Below are 25,458 nucleotides of genomic sequence, written 5' to 3'. Positions count from 1 at the left end.
GCAACATATCACCCACCTCGATATTGTTGCAAACCAAGCATCCCCTCAGAGGTCCTCTGTGGAAACACGCAGCATTACACTGGTGGTTCCCTTCATTGTTCCCTACAACACTTGGCTGCCTGAGTATATTTTGCAATTTATTTATATTTTTTACTTGCAGTCTCCCCACTCTTCCGTTCTGCGTGTCACTCGATTAATTCTGCCCTTTCATTCCCCACTTGGTCAAACTCCAAGTCAAACGTCTTGTTCTGCATCTGGCAACAGCGTTCTTGTTTGTTCCACAGCTGGTGGAGAGCTGGCAGCTTTATGCTGAGCTCACGAAGGCTGCAGAGCAAAACAAGGATCAGTCCAAGACCAGCTGGAGTTCATCCACAGGATGGGGAACTTACTGGGGAGGCAGATATGTTTTGTGTTTCTGTCTTCTTTTTTTTAAAGTGTGGGTGCATCTCCTTTTCTGTGCCCTTCACTAACTCCAGCTCTATGAGAAACATGTATATCAAGCAATCATATAAACCCCCAAATTTTGGAAATTTTTAAATGATTAGACAGAAAAATGATTCTGAAAATCTGCAGGTGAAACACTGAAACACACGCACACATTCATCAGCTGAGGTTTCCCAGCAATCCCATGATCCTCTGAGGGATAGTGTCTAGAGGGAAATGCAGTACATTGTTGTAACTGATAAAACTGAGAGAGCGATGAGATAAGAGGAATGAGACAAGAAGAGAGAGAAAAGTTTGATGTACATGCACGAGTAATGCGTTCATCCCCTTCTTCTCCAGTCAGGTCATTAATCACAGTGCTGATTGTCTCATTCCGGTCATTGTTCAGATACAGGCTAAAAACACTATTTATTGGTGATTGAAGACTGGGACATAAAATGGATTCACAGTGTTGTGTGTGCATATGTGTAATGAAAAAATGGATTTATAGATCACGTGTGACAAATCGGGCACAATATCTGTGTGTAGCTGTGTACGGATTGCCCACTCATGAAACATGCGCATGTTTGGTGGATGAATATCAAAAGAGCTCACAGTTTCCCTGCTTTTAGTGGTTTATTACTTTTGCTGCTTAACACATTAGAAATGCTCTGTTCCTTTTCTCAGACAAGAGAAGGAGAGGGAGGGTGAGAACCTGATGAAAAGTGGAAATGTGTGGGTACACTTGTGTGTGCTCAGGTCCTGCTGGTTCACAGATGTCTCAATTTGTGCTTTTGCCAGTCACTGATGACATCACCTCCCGAAAAGGAGCCACACCCACACACAGGAAAGATAACACTGCCAACAATAGGCAAATTTGTGGTAGAAAGATCAATTCTGAATGTCAGTGTTTTAAAATTCCCATTATCCTTCTTGTCAGTACATACAGCATGGTTAAGGTTATGGAAAGACTTTTACAGCTAGCGTCCCTCCAGATTTCCAGCCTTCACACATTTACTTTCCACTTCATTTCTTAGAGGACACCTTTTATTCTGCAGTGGCAGCAATAAAAATGGCACAGCATGCAAACCATGAACTGCAGAAGTGTTCAATATGTGTGCAGTTCCTTTATATATGGGGCTTCACATACAAATTAAAAAGTGTCTGCATCATTCAGTCAGCCCAGTATAATGCATTGTAATGAAGATCTAGTATTCTTTTTCTTATGTCATAAACTCATATTTCTTTGAGTGAGTGGATGTCTTACTGAGCTTAAATGCACTACCAGACGCTATCAGCTGTTCAGACCTTCTGTTTGTGACAGGCAACCAATCAGAATAAAGTTGTCTTAAAAGCAGAGAAGCTAAAATATGTCTTGTCAAACAGAACGTGGACAAACTCCTCTGTAACATAACGAATACTTATTAACTGTGAATGAAGCAAATCTACTCTTCATTTAATCCAAAAATAAGAAATATGCGTACATGATGTTAACATTTAAAAAAAACTGACAGCTAAGTCTTCGGCTTTCACAGTTGATAGAAGACATTCACTGTGCTTCATATCTTTCTGATGTTCCTCCTTTGATGAGGTAGTGATAGTGCTAACATCACACACGCAGACACACAAAATAATGTTTTTCTCCGTTTGCACATTCAGGCTGAACCATTAGTAAACATGCCTGGCTGCAGGTTTTGCTGCTGATTTTCTTCAGAGGAACACTTTATAATCATTCCTTCCTAAAAATTAGTGTCACCAAAATTTACAGCAGCAAAATGTTTTCTGTGAGCCTCAGCCAGCTGGCTCCGGCTGATATTTCGGAGTAACCTGACAAAGGGAAATCACTCATCAAATTTCCTTTGACTTGGTAAATGGGATGAAAAAGTGGCACAGAAGGAGGACGTGGCATGTGAAAGAAAATAGAGTAAATTGATCTACTTGTGCCCTGGGCAGTTTTTTCATCACTCAGTTTCAGTGACACAAAGAAAGGTAAAAAAATCTTCAACCTGAAACTGAAACAAAACCGAATCTCTTCAGATTTCAGTGACAGTTTGAGGATAATCACTATGCATGACTGCGTGGGGACCAGGGGACCCACAGACGCCGTGTTGTTTGTTCTGAAGGTGTGACAGCACTGTGTGCACGAAGCTGGTTGTCTCCCTGTGAGCTGTGCTTTGATTAATTAGCCCTCTGGTGCATGCTGGGAAAGGCTCCAGCTAGTAGCTGGGAAGAAATTAAGAGGAATTTGATTTCTGTCCTGATGGTGTCATACTAACATTTTATAGTAATAGTGTTCAAAACCTATTGATGTTTAGTAAGCAAAGCCCACATCATGCAACAAAGGTTTGGGGTTTTTTGGAGGGGTGGTGGTGGTTAGCACTGTTGGCTCACAGCAAGGTCCTGAGTTCAATTCCACCATCAGGCCGGGGTCTTTCTGTGTGGAGTTTGCGTGTTCTCCCCATGTTTGCGTGGGTTCTCTTTGGGTACTCTGGCGTCCTCCCACAGTCCGAAGACATGCAGTTAGTGGTGATGGGTTCACTGGAAACTCTAAATTGCACATAGCTGTGAATGTGAGTGTAATAATTAATCAATTATTTATGTATGAATGGAATATCTCAGAGGCAAGATTTGGGGAAATCAGTACAGGTATTACCATAGAAATGCACTTTTTCACAGCGGTTGACTCACAGTCTTGTAGACATCCAACATCTCAATATGCACATCTATCAATGCCTCTTAAGATAAATTTTGATTTAAAAAGAATTAATAAACATTAAAAATTAGATAATATTTTCTCTGTATTTTATTTATTTTAGTTAATTTTTCAAGTTTACAAAATATTTTCAGTTGGTTTAAATTGTTTACGTGGGTCTAATTTTATGTTATAAAGTACAAAGGTTATTATAACTGTACAGGTCCAATCCAACAACACACATATCATGCAGGCCATCAATCTCATAATTCAAATGGAAATTGAACCAAAGGAAGATCTAATTCAGGTTCAGTTCAGTGGCTCTGATCCGTGTCTACGAGGGCTAGCAGACAGCTGTTTCACAGCATCTGTCAATGAGATTGGAGTTTTAAATAAATTACCCACTAAGAGTTATGAAGGGAAGTCACAGAGCCTAAAACTGTATTTGTACCCAGTTGTTTGTTTATTTGTGCTATAAAGTTGGGCATTTTAGAGTTTGTGTGGATTCACACACAAATGTTAGTGTTTCACACGTCCATTAGTGCAAGTCATCATGATATGTTAGATATTACCAGGCCATTTATCCAGCTTTAGAATTTAGAGCCAAGTGAGGTGACCGAGCACATGAGGGCTGACCCAAATACAAAACAGATACATTTAATGAAAGCTAATCATTAGTTAATTACTATGAAGATTACTTAATTGTCCTTCCCAAGCCAAAAGGTGTAAATTAAGTATCATTTTATCATTTAATCATGCTTTTGAAAGCACAGTGTGGAACAGCTGTGCTGACATCAGTACAGATATCATATATTTATACTGACTTGCTCCAGTCTTTGTAGCATGTCACTGTTGAACAGCCTCAAGATTGTGTTTAATGTCTTTGTGTCAAAATGACAAGCCTCTGGATTAAACCTAACATTTGATCAACAAGTTAACAAACTCAAAAGAGACCAAAAATTTTAACTAATGGGTGAGTGGAAAAGATAAAAACTTAAACACAACGGTCCAAGTCTGTAGAGAAAAATTGTCACCTGGCATATAAACTCCAAACTCCTTACCCTTTAGTTTTCTTATTTCCTGCTAACTAATACTGCCACAGCACCATCACCAAAAGATCCCATATATGTAAGGAAACCATCAGGGTTTCTGTCACCTGATGGACTTCAGCTACAAAAGAAATAATGCCTTGTTTTTATTAATTAACTTACAAGTCGGCATATGTGTGCAGAAATCGACACACTCCACAAATGACAGAACAACAAAAGTGAAAACTGAGGGAATACAAAAGCTTTAAATACACAAAAGGTAATTAGGAAAATGGGAAACGCCGGGATACACAGCTGAAACTAATCAGGAAAAACAAGTCAAGGGAAGCAACATTGAATACAGCATACAGACTGACTCCCCGGCACCACCCCTCCCCTGCAGCTGAGCCAGGGACCACACCTCCGCCACAATGAACTGAATGAAGAATAAATTATGCCAACAACATGCAATAAAAAAACATCAAAGTCAAACACTTGGCAGAAGATTCATCTCAAGATTAAAAGCTGAAAATACAAATAGTTATTTTGTGTAAGCTATGACATGTGATTGGTTACTGTTTAACTATGCTTGTCAAAATTAAAAAGCTTTCTCCCTACAGTTACTAAGAACTAGAAACCAAATCAGAAAATATTTGATCATGACATACCAGACACCAGTGTGCGTGTGTGATACAGAGCAACATTTTGGGGCTGCTGATGAAGGACCAAACATATAAGTCCTTTTTGTAAACTCTTGACCTCATTAGACAAAGTGGTTTCTTCCTCTGAGTTTCAGATTAAAGCTTCAAACACTTCTAAACTAATCTAGATCAGATCACTAGATCTGGCGCTGGCGAAGAGATCGAAATAGTCCTTCAAATAAAGAGGAGTCTTATTAGGAAAAAGGGGCTTTGTTGTGAGGCGAGTGTTTGGGAGAGCATCAGGTGGTTTGTTTATTTGCTGACTGAAAGACACTTTTCTAATTCACGGATTGTATCCTGCTGCGTCTCGCCATCTCCGTCTTTTCGTCATCCACTCACCATTCAAAGTTTGGATGAGGATTTCTGTGGTGACAGTAAAATAACAGCCAGCCATCTAAAGGACAGTTACTCTGAAAAATGATTGTGTTTGTGTACCAGAAAATGAACATTGAGAGAGAAAGACAGAACTGAGAGAGAAAGCGATGGGCTGAGAGGCAGAGAGAGGGTAGAAATAGATGGAGAAAAGCACCAGGGACCATAAAGCCTCTCCCCTCTGGAAGTGTATTGCTGCGACAGCTAATACAGTCTGCTTTAAAAGACCAGAGACAAGTCTGTTAGACTGCTGGCTATTTTCAAAGTACCCAGGAGTGGCATCTGTCCTTGAGTTAGCGCTCTCTAAGCCTTTACCAAATGTCTCACAAATTTTAGCTTTTAGCATGGCTTTAACCCAGCAGACCTGCAGGTGTTCCACATCATCTGGTTTTTGGTGTTAAACACACTGTTGCAAGCTTACATTGTGTTAAGAGAAAATGCACCGTTTGAAGACTCACATTTTGTTGAAAAATAGCTCAAAATAAAATAACTTTGAGTCCTGCTTATTTCCTGCCAGCCATCCAAATATATGGTTGAATTCCTATACGTGGGTTTATTAGCAATCCGTTTTTCTTAGCAGACAGCAGTTTCTGTGTCTTTGTCTTCCTCTGTCTATGTGAGGGTTACATTGTTCCATGTCAGATCGCATACTTCCACACATATCTACATTTCTTCATGTGCATTATGAATACCCACGTGGTGTGCACGGTAACATGCTTCAAACACGCTTCAAACTCAGCTTCACTGTCTATGCTCGCTAGTGTAAGGAAAGCAACCACCAGTCGATTTTATCCAGCAGCATGAAGATAAAACATCTTTTGTCAAAGCTGGGAAGGCGCCAAAAGAAAGCTGCAGCCGATCCAGGAGAGAAGGACAACCGCTGCCCAAGCGAAAACCTGCAGTGATCCCGTACATGTCAGGAGCATCGGAGCAGTTGAGACGCATTTTTTCTAAACACCGGGTCTCTGCGGCTTTTAAACCCCAAGGATCGGGTCCCCCGACACAAACAGAGTAACATAGTGTACGCTGTTAAGTGCAGGAGGATTGCCAGGATTTATACATCGGGGAAACCAAACAACCTCTGGCGAAGCGGATGGCACAACGCAGAAGAGCCACCTCGTCAGGCCAGCACTCTGCAGTCTATTTACACCTACAGGCCAGTGGACACTCTTTCAATGATGAGGATGTAACATCCTGGACAGGGAGGAACGCTGGTTTGAGGGCGGAGTCAAGGAGGACATTTACGTGAAAAGGGAAAGACCATCTCTGAATCGAGGAGGGGGCCTAAGGGTACATCTGTCACCATCTTACAATGCTGTGATTGCAGCCATTCCCCAACTCTCTATGAATGGTACTCATGGTTATTGATCAGTGGTTGTTGATCAATGTCGTGAGAATTTACATAACTGTGATTAAGGAACTGACCTCCCAACCCATTGTTCCTTCAGTGGGCTGGTTTCAGTCATTATGCAAATTTACTGTTTATAAGATTGAAACCTGTAGTCAGCTGAGACTGAAGAAGTCACCTGGATGAGTGACGAAACGTTTCTCCCACAAAACGCTACGTCCAGATGAACACAATCAACTTTTGGAGATTTTCTTTCCAAGCTCCTCAGACCTTTGTTAGAAGGCTTTTCTTTTCTCTAATGTGTGCTTCATCGTCTGCTCTGTCCCCCTTCCTCCTGTCTGTAAACAGGAAATTAATCTCAGTACGCTGTGCTGAAGGATTCACTTTTAATTGTGGATGCACAGGTGTACCCTTTGCAGAAGTGTTTTTACCTTCGGTGTAAAAAGGAGGTGTACAAACGAGGGTTGATGGATGAATGGATAGGTGGGTGGATGGCAGAAGGACGAGTCCTTAAACAACAATTTCTTTGTTTTCATGAAATGTTTGAGCTATTTAAGATGATTGACTTTGTGAAGAAACTCGTCACTTCTACACTTTACTGTTTATGTTCTGTTGATGATACATTAGCTTGTAAATGTAAGTAAAGTAGCCTTAAATATAAATCTGTGATCATAAAATCTGTCATCATAAAACACAACAGCAGTCGTAATCAGAGATGGGCAGTAACGCGTTACTTGTAACGCGTTACTGTAATCTGATTACTTTTTTCAAGTAACGAGTAAAGTAAGGGATTACTATTGCAAAATCGGTAATTAGATTACCGTTACTTTCCCGTAGGAACGCTGCAGTACTGCGTTACTAAAACCGTGATTTTTTTTGCGAGAATGTCTCATGACAGTGGTGACAGCAGCTGTGTGCAGATCAACAATGGATAATATATCGAGTGTGGGAGAGAGTATGAGCGTGCAGCGTTTAAAGTGTGGAAGTACTGACCTTACTTTGAGTTTGATTCCATAAAAAGTGACAAAAACATTAGCGTCCATCGTGCGTGGGAAGAAAACTTCTTTTTACAGCGAAAAAAACCCCTAAACTTCCGAGCAAGCACCGAGTAGCTACGACGTGATGGGAAACTCACAGAGACACTCGTGCGGATTCTTCAACTGACCGCAGCACACCTACAGGGTAACCCTCCGCCTACCCTGCTCCTGCTTTACAGGTGAAAATAGAGCAAAAGGACCGCTGAGTCTTTGACTTTATTTATTTTCTGCTGTGTTTTACTTGCATCTGTTTGAAAGAGTGAGTGAAAACACAAAAAATATTTTATTTTATGTGCTGGAATGTGTAGAAAATAGGTTTAAATGTTAAACTAATTTATTCAAGTCAGAGAATGTTGCATATAATTAAATGTTTTGCTTGATGCATAAAGTTAAAAGATTAAAACTGATAAAACAAGTTAAAAAAAGAGACTTTTCCATTTGATTACATTTTGTATGATGGATTATGTAGAAAAAGTAGAATTGGGCTGAAAGATCTATCGCTTTATCACCTCTTCAGGTTGTAAATCGTGTTTTTAAAAAGTAACTAAGTAACTAAGTAACTAAGTAATTAATTACTTTTGAAAATAAGTAATCAGTAAAGTAACGGGATTACTTTTTGGGGGGAGTAATCAGTAATTAGTTACTGATTACTTTTTTCAAGTAACTTGACCAACACTGGTCGTAATACAAGCTTTATGATGCACTTCTGCCACACCTTATATTTAATTGAAATTGCTTTAAAATGAGGCTTCTTGGAGGATGTCTCACTTTTTTGTTAAATGCCTCTCGGCTTGTGCCGCTTCCTCACCTCCTCCTGTCACATTTGGTGACAGGAACTGAGAAGCACAGAGAGGCTTCAAGGAGAGGAATCGAGTGCTTGAAGCACTCAAGCTTGCATTGATCTGTATGATAGAGAATCTAGAGAGACAGACTCTATTATTTAGTTCATCTGTGCCTTATTATATTTTGTCAGATTGTGCAGTTTTTGTCTGTGTGCGTTTGCACACACTCTATGTGAGGCCTCTCAGTTTGGTGACCATAATAAGGACTGTTATTCTTGTTTCTGTGCTTCACATTAAAAACAATTATAATTAAACTGAGAATATTGTGATAAATTGTTGAATTATTATCTCTATAGAACTACACGATGAAACAGTTCAAAAAGAGACCTGGCTTTGAAGCGTCTCTAAAAAGAGCAATTCAGGATGATCCTGTCTACATTTATTTTGTTCCTGAGGCTCAACTAACAAACACAAAAGCCCCAAAGTGACAATTTGGGAGCGCAAAACTTTGAAGTAGTGGAAAGATGGAGGCATGGTTGAATGCACTGGTGTTATTTCGACTGTAGTTAAAAAATGCCCAGGTTTTGTTCTTTGAGCAGCAGCATGTGGTGTGACAGGCTGCCTCTCACCCTGTTTCACCTGCATGACCCGAAAAAAAAGTCAAAGGACCCTTTTTACATGAACTGTTTGCTTTTCAGAAGCCATATGAAGTTAGAGTCATAGTCATGTTCCTTCACCACACTGGTAGTTCACTGGCTGCTGCCAGAGTAAAATCTGTGCAGCTTTTGTCAGTTTAAGTAGTTTCAAGGTTGATTTACTTGGAAAATCTGGCAGCTGCTCCAAAACTAAACGGGAAAAATGGTGTACAAAATACAAAATACGATAAATCAGCTTTTTTGTTTGTTTGTTTGTTTGTTTTGTTTAATGTCCTCGTGTGTGCTTTCTCCTGAAAAGTCACATAGTGTTTGTTGCTGTGAAACCTGTATGGCTGAAATAAAATCCTCATCCTGCCCTGTCATTTTCAGCACAAATTACTTATTGATATGAAACATTGATTTGTCATTTACTGCTGTTATTTGCTCAGGGGAGAATAGAGCAAGAGAGGGAGAGAGGACTGAGTCGCCTTTAAAAGATAGAAAAAGCTTGCCAGCAGGGTTTCATACATCATCCAGGAGATGAAGGTTTTCATTCGTCAGTCTCACATTCGTCTGCTGGAGCAGACGTTCAGGCTGTAATTAATCCAGCCGTCTAAACTCTACAACAGTTTGTGTTTTACTCGTGTTACATGTCTAGAAACACATGAGCTAGATTCCTGATATTTATTAGCCCTCTCAGGCTCAAATTAAGTTTTTGTTGCTAATGCACAAAAGAATACCTGCAGTGGTACTTCTGAGTAAAAAAAACCTCATAGAAGATGTATGTGGGGTAATCAGGTTGTTAGCTTTTAACTGTTGCAAATCTGCAACGCCTGCCTTGAGAGGGTTAATGAACCGAAATGCACACAATGTTTTGGCCTGTGCTGACATTTCTTTATGCAGCATGCAGTTTTTGAGTTGCTGACATATTCTTTTTTTTTTTTCTCGCCTGTCCCGTTTGGTTCTTTTTCATCAGAATTGTTGTCTAAAGGCGAAGAAAGATGCCCAACGGATTTACTTTACCAAATGGACCATCCCAGCCTTGCCGTATTGGTCTATTTGATTCACCTTTGTTTTTATTGTTTATTTTATTTTATTTTCACTTGCTACACACGGGACAGACATGACTGGGGGAAAGAAAACAGCAGGGAAGAGGGACAGTCAAAAACAAAAACCAACAAAACAAACAGACAAAAAATACATACATCAATCACCTGGATCACCTGTTGAGAAAGAAAAAAGAGAAAACAAGCAAAACAAGAGAGCAATATAATAAACAACGTCATCACGATGATCTAGGTGAATATGACAGTAAATACTAAATATTAAACATTATTGTGCAGCACGTGAGATCGACAGCACACAGTGTGCTTTGAGGTAGGAGCCAAAAAGGGTGTAGTTTGTGTGTGTGAGCACCCGTGTGTACACCTGTGAGCATGGACGCGCTTGTATTTAAAAGGTTCCTTCATGTAACGATCTGCTAGAGGGTGTGGGGGGGCCACAGCCCCGTCCTCCAGGGCATGAAGCAGGTATGGAGGAGATCAAGACTCCAGACATCCAGAGGCCCTCAGAACACAAGAGACCAAGGAAGACCAACAGAGGGGCAGCTGCGCCACTGTCCCAGAAAGAGCTGAGGAGAGTCCCAGATGAGGGCTCACTCAGCAGCAGCCAGGGGGAGTTGCAGTGACGTGCCTGTGAGCTCCGCCGGCAGCCAGCTGTGCCTGAGTGACCGAGCCCCAGGCTCCAGGCCCCGACAAGCAGCCACCAGGAGTGAGCTGGTGTGTACCTGGACGCCCACCCCCAGACACCAAGAACCACCAAGGGAAGGAAGGGACATATTCTTGATTTCCATCAAGCAGCAGCCTGTCAAGCTGAAAAACCAGTGTGGAAACGGTAAAAACTGCAGTTTCTGTAATGGCCACTTGAGTGAGTCAATAGTCCTGAAATAAAATATGAATGAATGATAAAATGATACACAATGAATATAACGTGTGGAAATAATCCATGGTTTTGGGAAGATCAAGTATGGTTTTCTTGTCTGTTGTAATATCCAATGTTAGTCTTTAATAGCAGGGTCTAAATGTGATAAATATACTGATGTCTAAGTTATTAGCAACTTTTAAAAACTGAGATATATGAAATTTAAAGTTTATCAGAATCTTCACAAAAACTCTAACTTATTCAGTCCTTTATACTTTCATATCAACTTGAAATTTGGTGTTTCATTTTGAGCCACGTACCCATGGTTCTGTGATTCTTCGATGGAAAGGTAATTTGTGGTGAAGACAGGCAGCGAACAGCTGCTGCAGAACGATTCAGTGTAGATTACTCTGTCTCCGGATGCTTAATGTGCAACCACAGAAACCGCAGGAGCAGCCACTTCACTCCTGTGTTGATTCTTAGTGGGTAATTAATAGCGCAGTGTCAGACTATCAGTGTAGCTGTGATTAGTTTAAAGAGGAAGCTGCATGTGTCTAATCAGTGCAGACAGAAAACACATCAATCTTGCTCCTGTTTGATGTTTCATTGACCAGAACTGCAGATGTAAGTCAAGCAGCTCATCAGTAGATGACAGTTGCATCAAGCTGTTCAAAGAAGTGATACAATGATGAGAAGATGCTTATCTTACTAGATCCAACTGGTGTTACTAAAATTATTTGCATCATAAAGTGCTCTAAAACTTTTCAATTTGAACATGTTATTGTTTAGCCCACTTACATGTCCAATTTTAATTTGTATTTCCTGGTGTGTTTGCACTCCTGTCAGTTTCACTTCCTGTCTTTGACAGTTTTCTCTGTTTTTTATTGTTTGCGCCAACCAGATTCAGATTCACCTACTTTCAGTCTTCATTGTATATTATCCCCTGTTCTCTCTTGTCAGTTACCAGATTGTCTTCCAGGGCGATCGTGGCTCAAGAGTTGGCAGTTCATCTTGTAATTGGAAGGTTGCCGGTTCGAGCCCCGGCTCGGACAGTCTCGGTCGTTGTGTCCTTGGGCAAGACACTTCACCTACCGCCTGCTGGTGATGGCCAGAGGGGCCGATAGCGCAATATGGCAGCCTCGCTTCTGTCAGTCTGCCCCAGGGCAGCTGCCTCCACCAGTGTGTGAATGTGAGAGTGAATGAATAGTGGTATTGTAAAGTGCTTTGAGAGGTCCTGAAAAGTGCTATATAAATGCAATCCATTATTATTATGTGTTGCTTTCAATTGATTTACTTTCCCTTTTCGGGCTGTTTTTTGGCTTTGCCTTTTGCTGCCTGGGTTTGGTTTCGCTCTGTACGACCACTTTACGATGATTAAAGTTGTGAATTTTGGGAAAGATTTTACTTTTCCTCTTCCTCTTCTTATGTGTTGGGTTTCTCACTTCTATTACCAGTGGTTTCATTTAATGATTGGTCACATTTTGGTCACATGACTGTTGTCACTCTAATGAACATATTCAAAGAAATCATTTAGTGGCAACACAACAGAAAGCTAATTAATGGTGAGACCGAGCGCTGAGCTCTTTTTCTGATCATTTAATCTAAAGTAACATATTTAATAATAATAATAAGCAGCCTGTCATTCATGTCTGTGAGATCAGATTCTGGTTGTTTCTGCGGTTTCCACATTGTTTTTCATGTTGCACACATTGGGGTCAAACATGTGGACTGCTGTGCACCCCAGCAATCATGGTTAATCATCATTTGTTGTAAATGGCTATTTCATGAGTAGAAGATTACAGTCGGAGGCTAATGACAGTACTTACCATAACATGCATGATGGGAGACGGCTGTTTAGGTACGCAGAGTGAGCAAAAGGAGAAATGAGAACGCTGGACTGAAACAGTGGAAGCAGAGGCGTGTGTGCATCATCAGATGTCATAATTGTGTGTGTGTGCAAGCATGACTAAAGACAGTGTAATGTAGTGTAATATTGCAGATGCAGATTGCTAATCTAGTGTAGGATGACTTTGCTCTGAACTGCAGCATCTCTTTGGATAATCATAATACTCATAGGGTTTGTGAGCCATTATGCAAGATTATATTTCTTAATAATTTCTAAATGTTATGAAGAATTTTTCTGGAAGCAGCTGTTACATGTTTCCCATCACTGTGGACCTGCAATGTGAACAAAGAACTCAGTGAGAGGAATAACACATGAGGTTTATTTTTAAAAAGACAAAGCTGATACAGTCTTTAGAAAATGTCAAGAAAGTTCAAACTAAAAACAAGCCAAGGAGACAGGAATAGGGGACACAGACATGGTTCTGGGTCATTTTGACCCAGTGCTTTTGAGTTCCTGTGTTTTGGTGTTAATTCCTATGGTGGTTTATGTTTTATGTATCATAGCAGTCTTAAGTTAGTCTGTTTTAAGTTCTTTATATTCCCAGTTTGGTTTCTTTCCCTTTTAGGTTCCCCTTGTGTTTTTGTCCTTTGTGTCCCTCTCAGTGTGTCTGTGTTGATGTGTGTTTGTGTGAGTCCTCCTCCTTGTGTGTCATTCTTTTGTTTAGTTCTTTCCCTGTTTAGGTTTAGCCCTTGGTTTTGTTTCCCTGTTTTTGTATCTTCATGTTTCAGCATGAATAAACGGCTCGTCTTTTGTTTAACCAAGTTCGTTTCTCCTCGTGTTGTCTGCTTCTGGGTCAGTTTAAATAACATCAGATCTGCCTCCGCAGCCCTTTGAGAGATTGGGAAACAAGACAGGGATGAACAGTTAATGCAAGGTAGACAATGGGGAAAGAACGGAAATGCAGCCAGTGAGACGGATAAGAAGACTAACCTTAAAAGTAAAACTGGAAGTAGAAAAATAAGAGAGTTAAATAGAAATAGAAAGAGCAGACAGGGAAATGTAGAAGACATGGCAAACAGCACGGGCTAAATAAAACCAACAGAAATCAGCAGAAAACAGCGGCAGTGACAGGTGGCACACTTCCACCCAGTCGATGGAGCACTGTTTATTTCTGTTTCATCAGATTTGGTGACGTTGTAGTCAAAAGTTTTGGAGCAGGAGGTTGAGGATTGGGAGTGGTTTTGACTCTGGCTCCTTGGGGAAGTCAAATTAGCAAAAAAGTGCATCAGTCAGTGTGTGTGACGGATAAAATCCTGCATGAAGGTGTGTATGAACAGCTGAAGATGACTTTCACGGTTGTCTAGAAAATCTCTGCATTCTTGTGTCTATTTAGAGTCTACTGACTCATTGCTGCAAGGCTTTTATGTCTCCTGTCACTTGCTGTTTTGATTTAGCAAAAGGAAAACTGTCACCAGTGTACTCCTGGTGTTGAGAACACCGGAACTTTATTTGTCGTAGAATGGATGTTTGTTCACTTTGGCCTCTCATTTGTGTAGCTGTTACTGACCTGATCCTTAGAAACAAAGGCCTGCATGTAAATAGTTGGAAAGACTTTTAGCGCAGGTGTGTTTCTGGCTTTTCTTTGCAGTCTGGGTTTCATTGCATAAACAGTCAGCATTCATAAACAATACAAGTTGCTAGTAGCCTCAAAAATTGGCCATTGTACCCAGAGATTAGGGCAGCAGATTAATTGATGGGTTCCCAGATTTTACTGCCTGATTTGTTTTGACTGAATGAGAAATTCTTCCACAGTCATCATATAATTGATGATCCATTGGTTTTCATCAGCACTTATCCGATTCAAGATTTCAGGGGGAATGGAGCCCCCCAGTTGCATGTCACTGGACGACAGTCAGACTATATCCTGGCTACACATAAAAACAGCAAACATGACGTATGGTTATCACAAAAATAAATAATCATGGAATTTCGATTTGCTGTCAGTTACTTGAGTATAAACTATTTACAGTGACTTACAGCAAAGGCTGTCTCTTGAACGGAATCTTTACAGGGTTTACTCGTGTTTAAGTATCAGAATGTTTCAAACAGTGTGTGTGTGTGTGTGTGTGTGTGTGTGTGTGTGTGTGTGTGCGCGCTTCTTTGTTTGATGTTGCCTCGGCCTCTCTGCTGAGCCAGCTCAGTCTCATCTCCTGATGGATGAATGCTCTCTCACTTTCTAGCCTCTCGCTCAGTCTCTCTCACCTTAACCAACCCCACCCCTCAGAGATTGATTGCCCCATTAAAATTCTCCCCCCAGTTGCTATGGTAACACACATTCAACTGTACTCTGATTACAAACCATATACATGTTGAGGACCTGAACTCACATCAGTCTTGCATCTTTATTTTTCATCCTCTCCTCCCTCTGCCTCCCTTCCTCCTGAGCATTATTTTTATTTGGTGTTTTATTACCTCTCCCTGCTTAGCCTCTTGTGTCCTGTCTTGTCTCGCGTGCACTACTTTTCCCTGGAACAGTCTCTCACTGTCGTTCTCTAAAACCTAACAGAGAATTATGGATTTGATCAACTGGTCTCTGAACGCTATTGACACCCTCTTCTCAACGAGAAGTCTGGGCTCGGGAGAGCCCGAGTGCCCTGGAGGGACTTTCCCTGCCGGATACACGATGGATGGGTGGCAAACCTGGAGGATCTTGTGCCTGGCGGGACTGTCTATCGAGGACGCTGAGGATATTTACCTATTCGGAACCATGATAACAGGGTTCTTGCTGATCGGAGCTGGCTTGGCCCTGACTTATCGGAGAAATAAGAGAGCGGAACCAGCTGTTCAAACTCCCCCTAAGCTGACCGCTGGAATTGAAGCGATGGGACGAGGCGCGGCCTCCCACACCGAACGCAGCATGGTTAACACCTTGGAGACGCTTACAGCTGCCGTGAAGACTCAAACTAACACCATTGAGCGTATGATGGGATACATCAGAGAGGGGCCTGCTCACAATAACACCCTTGAGCGAAAGTTGGATAACATCGCAGAACGGCTCACTGGAGCTGTGGGGTCTCAGAACCAAAAGAATGACAACACCACGGAACAGAAGCTTGATACCATCATGGGGAGGCTCGCAGCGCTCCAACGGGAAATCGAGGCCCCAGTGTCAGAGTGCTAAATTCGCTGCTCGCATAAAGGAGAAATCAACAATATTCAACATTTGGACACCACGGCGCCAGCTGCTAGGCCCAAGGCTGGAGCCCACCAAAACAACTCCCTGATAACGACTGTGTGATGACTATTCTTCCCATCCCATGAAGGACACCAGGATCGGCTGGAGGACTGTTTACTTAGCCTGATAGGCCGAAGGACACTGTCTCAGCTGAACTATGGACACGCACACACATACACTTACACTGATAAGCACGCACTCATCCCCCTCCCTTCCAAACGCCTTCGATGCTTGTTCCTGCGGGGGAAGGCAGCGGGTCTGCGTGCCGCGCTGAAATGATAGCATGGTGCAGGACGACTGCTGTGTTCCTTCGAATCACCCCCCACCCCCTATCCATCCCCTGTGGCTTGTCATGTGCTCTGATGTTGTGCTGTGGACATTAATGTGCTCTCTGTGCAGAGGAGTTTTTTTGTTTCCTGTTCTCATGCTGTCCTCCCATAGGTTGCCCAGCGTGTGAAGAGGTCTCTTTTTTTCCTCTTGTACTTTTCCCAATGTTGTGTAATTTTTTCAGTGTTATTCTCTCAACGCTGCCGGTCTCCGACTGTATTCCCTTGTGTTGTCTTGTTGTTATGTGTGTAAGTCGGGGGGGGGTCCTATTCCTCTGTGGGGCAACCTGCATATGGCCAATAAAGCATTCATTCATTCATTCATATCTTTATTCCTCTTTTTCCTACCCTCCACCTGTGGTTTCCTCATCTTTGATCATTCCCCAGCATTCCCTTTGTAGAGGGCTGTCCATGCAGGAAGAGCCTAACAGAGACCATGGTGGTGACCACATGCAAAATAAGTAATCCTGAGAGGAAACGTGTCATTCATGAGGTTGTTCCTGAGGTCCCTACGGGTTCCTATGTAGCTGTTTACTCTCAGCAGAGGGGAGCGTCATAGAGAACCAGTTTGTGAGCTACTCTGTTCATGTCTGTGCTGTGTTCAGCTTTTTAGTTTAACTCCTGCAGAAAAGACAATCATCAGAGTAGACTTCTTGAAGTTAAATGTGTCTGCTACAGCCAGGTTCTGTGCTTTTCATGCTGCTTTTTTAAAACTCTACCTCTTCACAGCATCATCAACACCAAGCTACATAGTATTGTTGTGTTGCTGTTAGCAACATGTCTGCATTGGCTGCATACCCAAAATCCTTTGTGTCACCAAATAATTGCTCAAATGGACACAAATGGAGTACCGTTTTAGATATACAAAGAGATGCATGATGTGTTTGATTGTTTACCAAAGAGTCCTGGGTATTACTGTGATACCACTACTACTGATTCCTTCCTCTGTTTATTCACTACCCGCTGTCCTTATGCACCTCCCATCACTCATGTTGTACTCTTCCTTCCTCAACTTATTGGCTTTTTATCTCTGATTCGCCCCTCTGTCACTCCTCATCTGTACTTCGCATCAGTCTGTTAATTTTTGCTTCTTCATTCCTCCTTTAAATCCATCCTCCTCACTCTTTCCCTCCCTCTTTGATCTCTCTTCATCTCCTGTCTTTAACTCCTCCTTTCCTGCTGGCCCCATTTTTTTTATCTCTAATTTCCCATTTGGGTTTCACACAACTCTTCTCGTCTTTCTTTTATTCATGGGTACATCCTTCTCTTTTCCCACCCATCTCTCACTTTTTCCAGTTCTCAATAAATGACCTTCATCCATCTTTATATTATCAACTTTTCACTAAACAACCCATCTGTCTGTGCATAAATACTGACTCATAAAGCATGCTCTTTGGTGTTTTGGCTTATTCTGTAGACGTTGCTCATTTGTGTTTTTACAATAAACCATAAAATCTTCTGTAGATCATTTTCTTCTTTAAACTCCTTCAAATTGCATTTTTAAGCAGGGAGTAAATGCTGCAGCAGTCTAGGTGAGTCAGTCAAAAGATACTGAAGCTAATCTAATTCTGCTGAATCACACTGGAGTCTGTTAAGCATTTCAATCTGGAGGTGCTCGCATAAGCTGATTAATGAAATACCTCAGTGTAATTATTATCATTAGTTTACCCACATAAGCACATTTAAAAACACAGAATTGTCTTTAGAAATGCACTGAGTGGTTTTATGGTTGATATGCACAATAAAAAACTAATTTCTGCTCATATTTGTGAAAGGCTCAGTAAAAAAATAACCTCAGCAGTAATATTTATGTTAAAGTGTTCTTTATACTGAAAGGCATGCATACATCAGAGCACATTTTAATCCTCAGTCTCTCCTTCCTCTCTCTTACCTGTGTTTTAGTCACCGGGTTACAGGGGCTGGGTTATGGCTCTTTCTGAATCTAAATGTTTCAACCCAACAACAAAATGATTCTCATGAGCCTCAACGTCTAATTTTCTACATTTATTTCTGGTCAGACATCCTGGAAATGTTTGTGTCTTATGAGCAGTTTAGTCAACACCATAATCAAAGTAAGTCAGTCATTTTTATCACTTTTGAAAGTCTCTAGTCAGCAGTGATTTCTGTCCGACAGCAAAAACTGCACCGAGGTTTGGAAGTGTTCAGCCTGATGTTTTCCACATACACGTACACATGTCTTCTAGTCAGATCTTCTATTAACATAAAGTATAACATTATTAACATAAGGTATAATATCAGCTGACTGTTGATTTCTCATGTTTTAAAGTCAGGCAAAATGAGACCGTCCAGATGCATCTGGAATCCAGAAAATTAACCCATTAATGACTGTAAATATTATTCATACAAACTTTGTTATTACCATGATCATTAAATATTAGTCTTTACAGACTTTACATCAAAAGTGCCGTATTCTTTTCTAAAAATCTTCACTAAAATCACTTTTTAGTTTCGGTTATATTTCTTAAGAGCCGGTTCGCAGCAGCCTCTGTTAAGCTTCTCAGCTGATAACTGAAGTCTAATATGAAACAGTCCAACAGGACAGCCTGGAGCTACTCATATAAATTTATTTTGTTTTCTTTTGAGAACAAGCACACTTTCCTAGGCAGACAATGGAAAGCACATTTTATCCTGACAGCCTGATTTTGTGTTCTGCAGTCCTTCAGCCTCGTTTATAAAACAATATGTAGGATCCATACTGTAATCTGGTTTATAAAACCTTACTCGCAGCCAGTGTTTCTTTTATGAACCGCAGTCCTTGTGGAAGTGTGCACACATGAATCAGCTTCAGATTCTGCCCTCTGAATGGCTCGTAAATACAAAGCACCTCATGAGTGCTGGTGCATAGAAACGAACCTACTAATCAACGGCTGCTTCTTTCACACAGCCGTGCCAGTGCATCCATCATGCAGCATTATGGAGCTGTGCTACCAAAGTATTTATATGTTTACAGCAATCAGACTGATGATTCATGGCTTAAAAACTTTGGTGCAGCATGATGCCGCCAAAGGACAACTTGTGTGTACCAGCTACGCGAGCGACTGCAGACAGAACAGCAGTTTTTGACACACTTTTGCTTTTGTCCTGTTGGGCTCAGGCTGCAGTAGATACACAGGAGCAAATATGGAGACTAAACATGTCTTCTTATACAAACACAAGCTGAAACCACACAGAATCTAATCGTCTAACTAATCGTGCATGATGTTTGTAAAGGTGGCATCTAATATTTGAATTGGCTGACCTTTGTGTGTGTGACTGCTGGGAAGTGTGATTCTTTCTTTGCTGTTGTGTAAATGTAAAACTGGATCCTGGCCTAAAAAGAGCTCTGGTCGTCTTTTTCAGTGATCTGATGGCTTCAGAAGTCCTGCTTCTGATGGAATAACTAAACCTGTGTTCTCCAAAAAAAAACAAAAGAAAGATAAACAGCAGGATTATAGAAGTTATCTTTTTTTTTTTATATGAGCATAATTTTCATATTTTCATCAACCAAATTAATATGAGAGCAGATTAGGTGTGTAATGTTGTAAAACAGAAGGTGTTAGCAGGTGCTTCCCTCCTCACTAATGGACGGATGGAGAGAGATGAAGCGTGAGAGGGAGAGCGAGGTGGAAGATTAGGCACTGCTGCACAAACTGCAGGAAACACTGTTCGGTCCATCTGTCCATCCTTTGGTTTCACGCTGAGGTCTAAATTTCACCAGTTGGCAGAAGTGACGTTGCATGCTCACGCACACACAAACTTACCTCAGACAAGCGTTAGCATTGTTAGTGTGTTGGTGTCTCAAATTAAAAGGGAAAGAGCAGAAAGACATTTGGTGAGCAGTTCTGGGTTTGCATGACTCAAACAAAAACAAGCCTCTTTTTCTGGAGGCCATCATGGCGACTCGTCCTCCCTGCTGTCTCGGCTTCTTTGTACCGTCTTTCTATCTTTTGACTCTCTTCCTCCCATCCCTCTCTTCTTCTGTCTCTCATGTTTTCGCTCAGAGTTTTTTGCATTTGTTTGTCCTTTTTCCGTTTGTTCTCACCCCTGCTCCGGGTTTCTGCCTCACTTGTTTTTCTTTCCATCTGAAGTTCAAGGTAAACAATAGAGAAAATGCTGCTTTTAAGACGTTTATGCGACACGAGGTAACACTAAACCGAACTAAAAGTCACACACTACTATATTCATCCATTATTCATTCTTTTCTGTCTGCATTTGTCATCCTTTCTTCCACTTAGCCTTCTGCTCCAGCTTTTTCTATTGAGCCTTGATAATATAGAGATAAAATAATTATTTTTCTGTGTTCTGGTGACTCACCTCAATGTTTCATTCAAGAGTGAATTACATCATCCACCCTTTTATACCTGCCAGCGTTCACTTACAACTTCCTTTGTCTATATTTACGGGGAAATCTTTACATAATTCACAATCCAGTTATTTTCTGCTTTCATATGAAAAACAAGAGCTACAGTATGAATGCAAGGTCAAAAACATCATACATAAAACGCACTGCAAAATAATATCAAGGGGACAACAAAGTAAGGTTATTTTGAGTGGGAACAAAAGCCAGTGTGAAAAGGTTGATTTTCCTAAATTGCTCTGGAGTTTCTATTCCTTGAATGAGGAGCGGGAGAGAACTCCAAAGCACCGAAGCCCCATCACAAACAGCTCTGTGCCACAGGATCAGCAATGTAGAGAGGGGATGAACAGCTCTCCTGTATCAGAGGGGGAATGAATACTGCAATGAACACTGTGAAGGGACTTTTTAGGAGGAGAATCTTATTTAATACACTAGTGTAGGTGGCTGAGAGTAGGCATTATGTCCTGCCAGCAAAGCCTGGCAGTCGAGTTTTGGAAATCCTGTCGCCTATCCAGGACTTTGCTAGGCATTCTAGATTAAATGCCATTACAGGGAGAAGGCAACGAACGCATGGGTGAGAGGTGCAGCACGGTGAAAATGAAAAATGAAAGCTAAAGTCAAGAGGTGTGATTTTGTGACAAATTTGACATTTTCCTCAAAAGATAAGGGTCAGTGAAGTCATCATCTAAAGGGTGATGACTTCATCATCGTATAAATAAGGCAAAACTGTTTCTGGTGAAACTCTTTAAAAAGAGAAAGAAATCGATATACTGACGTATATCTATCTACAAATATTCAAAAAAGTATTTCTTGGGTGCAGAGCAAGCCAAGTGCAGGGCTGGAATTTTAATTTGATGAAATAAATTTTGGAAAGCAACTGCTATTGCTGCCACTGAGTGTGTAATGAGGAACATGTTGTAAACTTCTTAGTTAAAACATCCATCCATTCATTTTCTTAACTGATAATCCAGTTTAAGGTCGCGGGGAAATAGAGCCTACGTCAGCTGTGATGTGGAGAGTTGAGGTACACCCTGGAAAGGTTGTAAGTCTATCACAGCGCTGCTGGGCTGAAACAGTAAGATTACAGAGCATCATCATTATTCTCTGAGCTGCATTTTCTTGCTGGAACTAGACAGCAGTGTGGATATTGAGTGGTACCCAGTTTCCACCAATGGAGTGCCAGTTAATGAATATTGTATCTATGCTCATTAATTCCTTTGGGTGGGTGGATGCATGTATAGATCAGTGCTTAGTGGTTCCATACCTTTATAATATCAAAGACGGGTGGTGACTATGGGAGGGGCTGCAGTGAGAATTTCACTATTGCATTGAAGGTGTAGAGATCATACAGATGACGACCTCTGTGTTATTATCCTCTGAAGGGTTTCACACCTTTTCCTACAAAAGCTGTGTAAGAATCGTTTCTGAAACCTGTCGAAATGTTGGCTGGCTCTCAAGGCTCCACCACAGAACTGGCTTCACACCAACACTGACACATTTTGCTGGGAAGGGTGTAAATTTGTGTAACTTTGGTAAAACCACAGATGCAACTGTAAAAAGTTTGTGTGATTTTTAAAACCTAGCGTAGCCAGAACTCTTCTCTCCTTTCTATTCTTCCCTCAGTGTTTTCATTAAAAAGTGTCTGACAGCATAGAAGACACTTCTTTTAGTGTTTGCTTAATGTTGCATAAGCTTCAAATGCACTCTTTGTTTGGTCTTCGGTACAGCTTTTAAAGCCTTTTCTTCTCTTTATTCATGAACTAATCCTGATTTTCCTTCTCGTTCTCTCTCCCCCCTCTGCAGGTGAGCTAGTCGCAGCACCCTCGGCTGTACCCAGCATCTCCCGTTGCCGTCTTCTTCTTCCTCTGCCTATTCCCATCATCTTCTGCCTCGTCTTTCCTGCTTCTCGTGGGAATCAAACGTCGTGATGTCTCTCTCCGCCTCTCCTGCCCCCTTCCTCCTCTTCTTCCTCTTCCTCCTTCCACTGCCACCCTGCCAGCCAGAGTCCCAGCGCAGTGACCCCAGCATGAACCCTGACCCAAGAACAGCCTTGCCCTCCATATTTCCCTCCTCCTCCGTCCTGCCTTCCTTATCTAATGATAATAGTACATCACCCAGCATTGGGGATAAGTGTGATGAGGTGACCGTGTGCAAGCCGGGCATCCTGTTACCTGTCTGGTACCCCGAAAACCCTGGAGTCGGTTACCAGGTGACCAGAGCTGTGGTCTACTTCCTGTCACTCATGTACATGTTCCTGGGAGTGTCCATCATTGCTGACCGCTTCATGGCATCCATAGAGGTCATCACATCTCAGGTAGGATGACAAAAGTCATTTAATTATTTATAAAAGCAAAAATTACATCTTACAAGCTTGAACATGACATATACCTTGAGTCAGGCAAATGCACTCAATCCACGGGTGGTATAGTTGATATAAATGGTTTTTGTTTGGATCTCAGTTTGCATGAGGGGGGATGTTTAGCTTCCAAGGCCTGTTGACCTCACCGCTGAAGCTTTCAGACGGGTCGTTTTTGCAAACTTCTCAACTTTGAGAGCTGCTAGTTTTTCATCTTTTATTTCTTCAGGTTACAGATAGACTGCAGTGAGGATAAGTTGTGGTATGCTCCAAAAACAAAACACACGGTGGTCATAAATGTCAGCATACCTGGATTTGCCTCAGCACACCATTTTGGAACCAATGATGTAGGAATTACAAACTCATAGATTGTACAAATCTAGCAGGGTGTCGACCATCTTCCAGGCCAAATTACTCTACGAGTTATTTAAACTTTTGTCAGGTGACCACCACAGAGATCTGGAAAAAGGATGTACTACCCAGAAACATGGAATCAAAACTCAAGCACACCTTTCACATCAGTGCAGTCTCATGGTCAATCAGGAAATAGTGATGAATATGATCTGTTTCTTTACAAACACAGGATTGCCCTCATTTTCTTTGTGTCGCTCAGCGCAGGTTTAAAAGTAATGCTGGCGTCGTGTGTCTTTACACGACAGGCAACCTAATAAATCAGTTTTCAGTTACCAGGTGAACATACTTTAAACAGAACCATGAAATATTCATTAATGTAGTAAGAATGCTTTAGCAGCAAGTGAAGCTGAACATCAACAACAGCTGAACCTACAATTTGTAGTTTTAAAAAAAGTGCACAAAGATATCGATCAATCCAAGTTACAAGCGGCCTTCCCTTTATTTATTTTGAGTCGTAATAACAAAGAAATTAACGAGGCTGTCCCCACAGCGGATAGCTTTGTGTATTTGATTTGGACGATTTTACACCGGATGTCCTTCCTGATGCAACCCCCAAAGGATTTGTGTCTTCTCCTGGGGAACCTCTGGTTGTTAGGCAAATGTGTGAACCACTACACTATGGAGCTGCAAGTAATCTGAAGCAAGGTGTGGGATTCAAACGGTAGTGTATCAGAAAGTTATGATCTTCCACTTCCTAATTTGGCCTTTGTTGCTCTTTTAGCCTGGAGGTACATGACTTATGTCCATGAACATGAACTATTACACCGACCACGATGCTCTACCATCAGACTGTGTGCCGGAATAATTTGGGACCATTTCATGAAACTGCAGTGAAAATTGCTGTTCATACATCTTTGATGGAAAAGTTTTTTTGATTAACCTTCATTTTCACAGAATGTATTTACAATAGGTGTTCCAATGTGCTTTGTAAGGTTAAAAACGCCATTATTAGAGAAAACCAACAGACTATCCCCTGTGAGCAGCACTGTTTCCGAGTGCTGCTCACAGGGGCCAGTATCTGCAGATGGCTGCCCCTCCCTGAGGAAAAAAAGGAGAATAAAAAAGGAAAGAAAGAGAGAACATGAGCAACAAACAGGAAAAATGCAAACTACAGGAGAGAGGAAAGTTAAATGTAATGACATGTGGTGGTGGAAAAGTGAAAAGAGGGGAGTGAAGGAGGAGTGCTCTGTGCATGATGGGAAGTCCCCCAGCAGCCTGAGTCTATAAGGATGGTTCAGCGTCACCTGATCCAGCTCTTACTACAAGCTTTATCCAAAAGGAAAGGAAAGATAAAGCTTCCACCTGTCGAGCGTTTTCACTCAGCTATAGTGCAGACTGTTTGCTGACCGTGCACCAAACACTTCAAAATAGACCTACTTCATGTTAATGCATTAATAAAGTTGTGTTCCCGTCTTCAATGAAGCCATAAATGATTTGCTGGAACCTGTGAAGTGAATTTGTGCGCTTCATCATTCAGTCGTCTCCTTCCTGTAAAGCAGTTCCTTTAATGGCAATTTCATAGATTCCCCTCCTCTCTCCATTTCCACTGCAAACTGTAACAGTGCAAATGACCCTCAGCTGTTTTCAGAGTCAGCAGACAGAGTTGTTATTTGTCAAAGTTGTCGTGATGTTTTTGCAGGAGTACAGCTCACAGGGTGTGTGTGTTTGTGTCCCAGGTGGCTTTTAATGGATCGGGTCTTGAGGTTATGCAGTGTATGCAGTGTTTTTTAACAAAAGACGATTGCGCCTGAGTTTTGAGGCTTCAGTGGACCCTGAGGTCCAGTTTGAAAGGAGGATGAGGAGACATGAAGGTCAGCTGGAGTGAGAAACGAGGACATTGAGACGCTGTTCCCAGTATCAAAGCTGTTTTCTGGTTTTAAAAAAAGATGCTAACATCTACAGAGTATAAGATTTTGTCTTACACGATACTCTCCATATGATTCCTTTTCTGTTGTGGGTAGAACAGCAAAAAAACAAAGTATTAAA

The 25,458-nt window shown here is 41.4% G+C and overlaps 1 protein-coding gene across 3 annotated transcripts in view; it reads left to right on the top strand.

Moving 5' to 3' along the window:
- slc8a2b (solute carrier family 8 member 2b) overlaps window positions 1-25,458 on the top strand; it is a 200,380-nt gene that overhangs the window by 122,762 nt on the left and 52,160 nt on the right. For all 3 annotated transcript variants that reach the window (XM_085244319.1, XM_085244317.1, XM_085244318.1), the window contains one exon: window positions 22,506-23,016. In XM_085244319.1, the coding sequence (XP_085100445.1) occupies window positions 22,630-23,016 (387 nt within the window). In that variant the 5' untranslated portion in view covers window positions 22,506-22,629. The remainder of the gene's footprint in view (window positions 1-22,505; window positions 23,017-25,458) is intronic.

The sequence above is a fragment of the Mchenga conophoros genome, linkage group LG14 (genome assembly GCF_057382185.1).
Source record: "Mchenga conophoros isolate Kocher_MC1m ecotype Shallow Benthic linkage group LG14, M_conophoros_male_GT1.1, whole genome shotgun sequence".
In the NCBI taxonomy this organism is placed as follows: Eukaryota; Metazoa; Chordata; class Actinopteri; order Cichliformes; family Cichlidae; genus Mchenga; species Mchenga conophoros.
The sequence above is the reverse complement of the archived record's forward strand: the minus strand, read 5'-3'. Positions and strand labels throughout refer to the sequence as shown.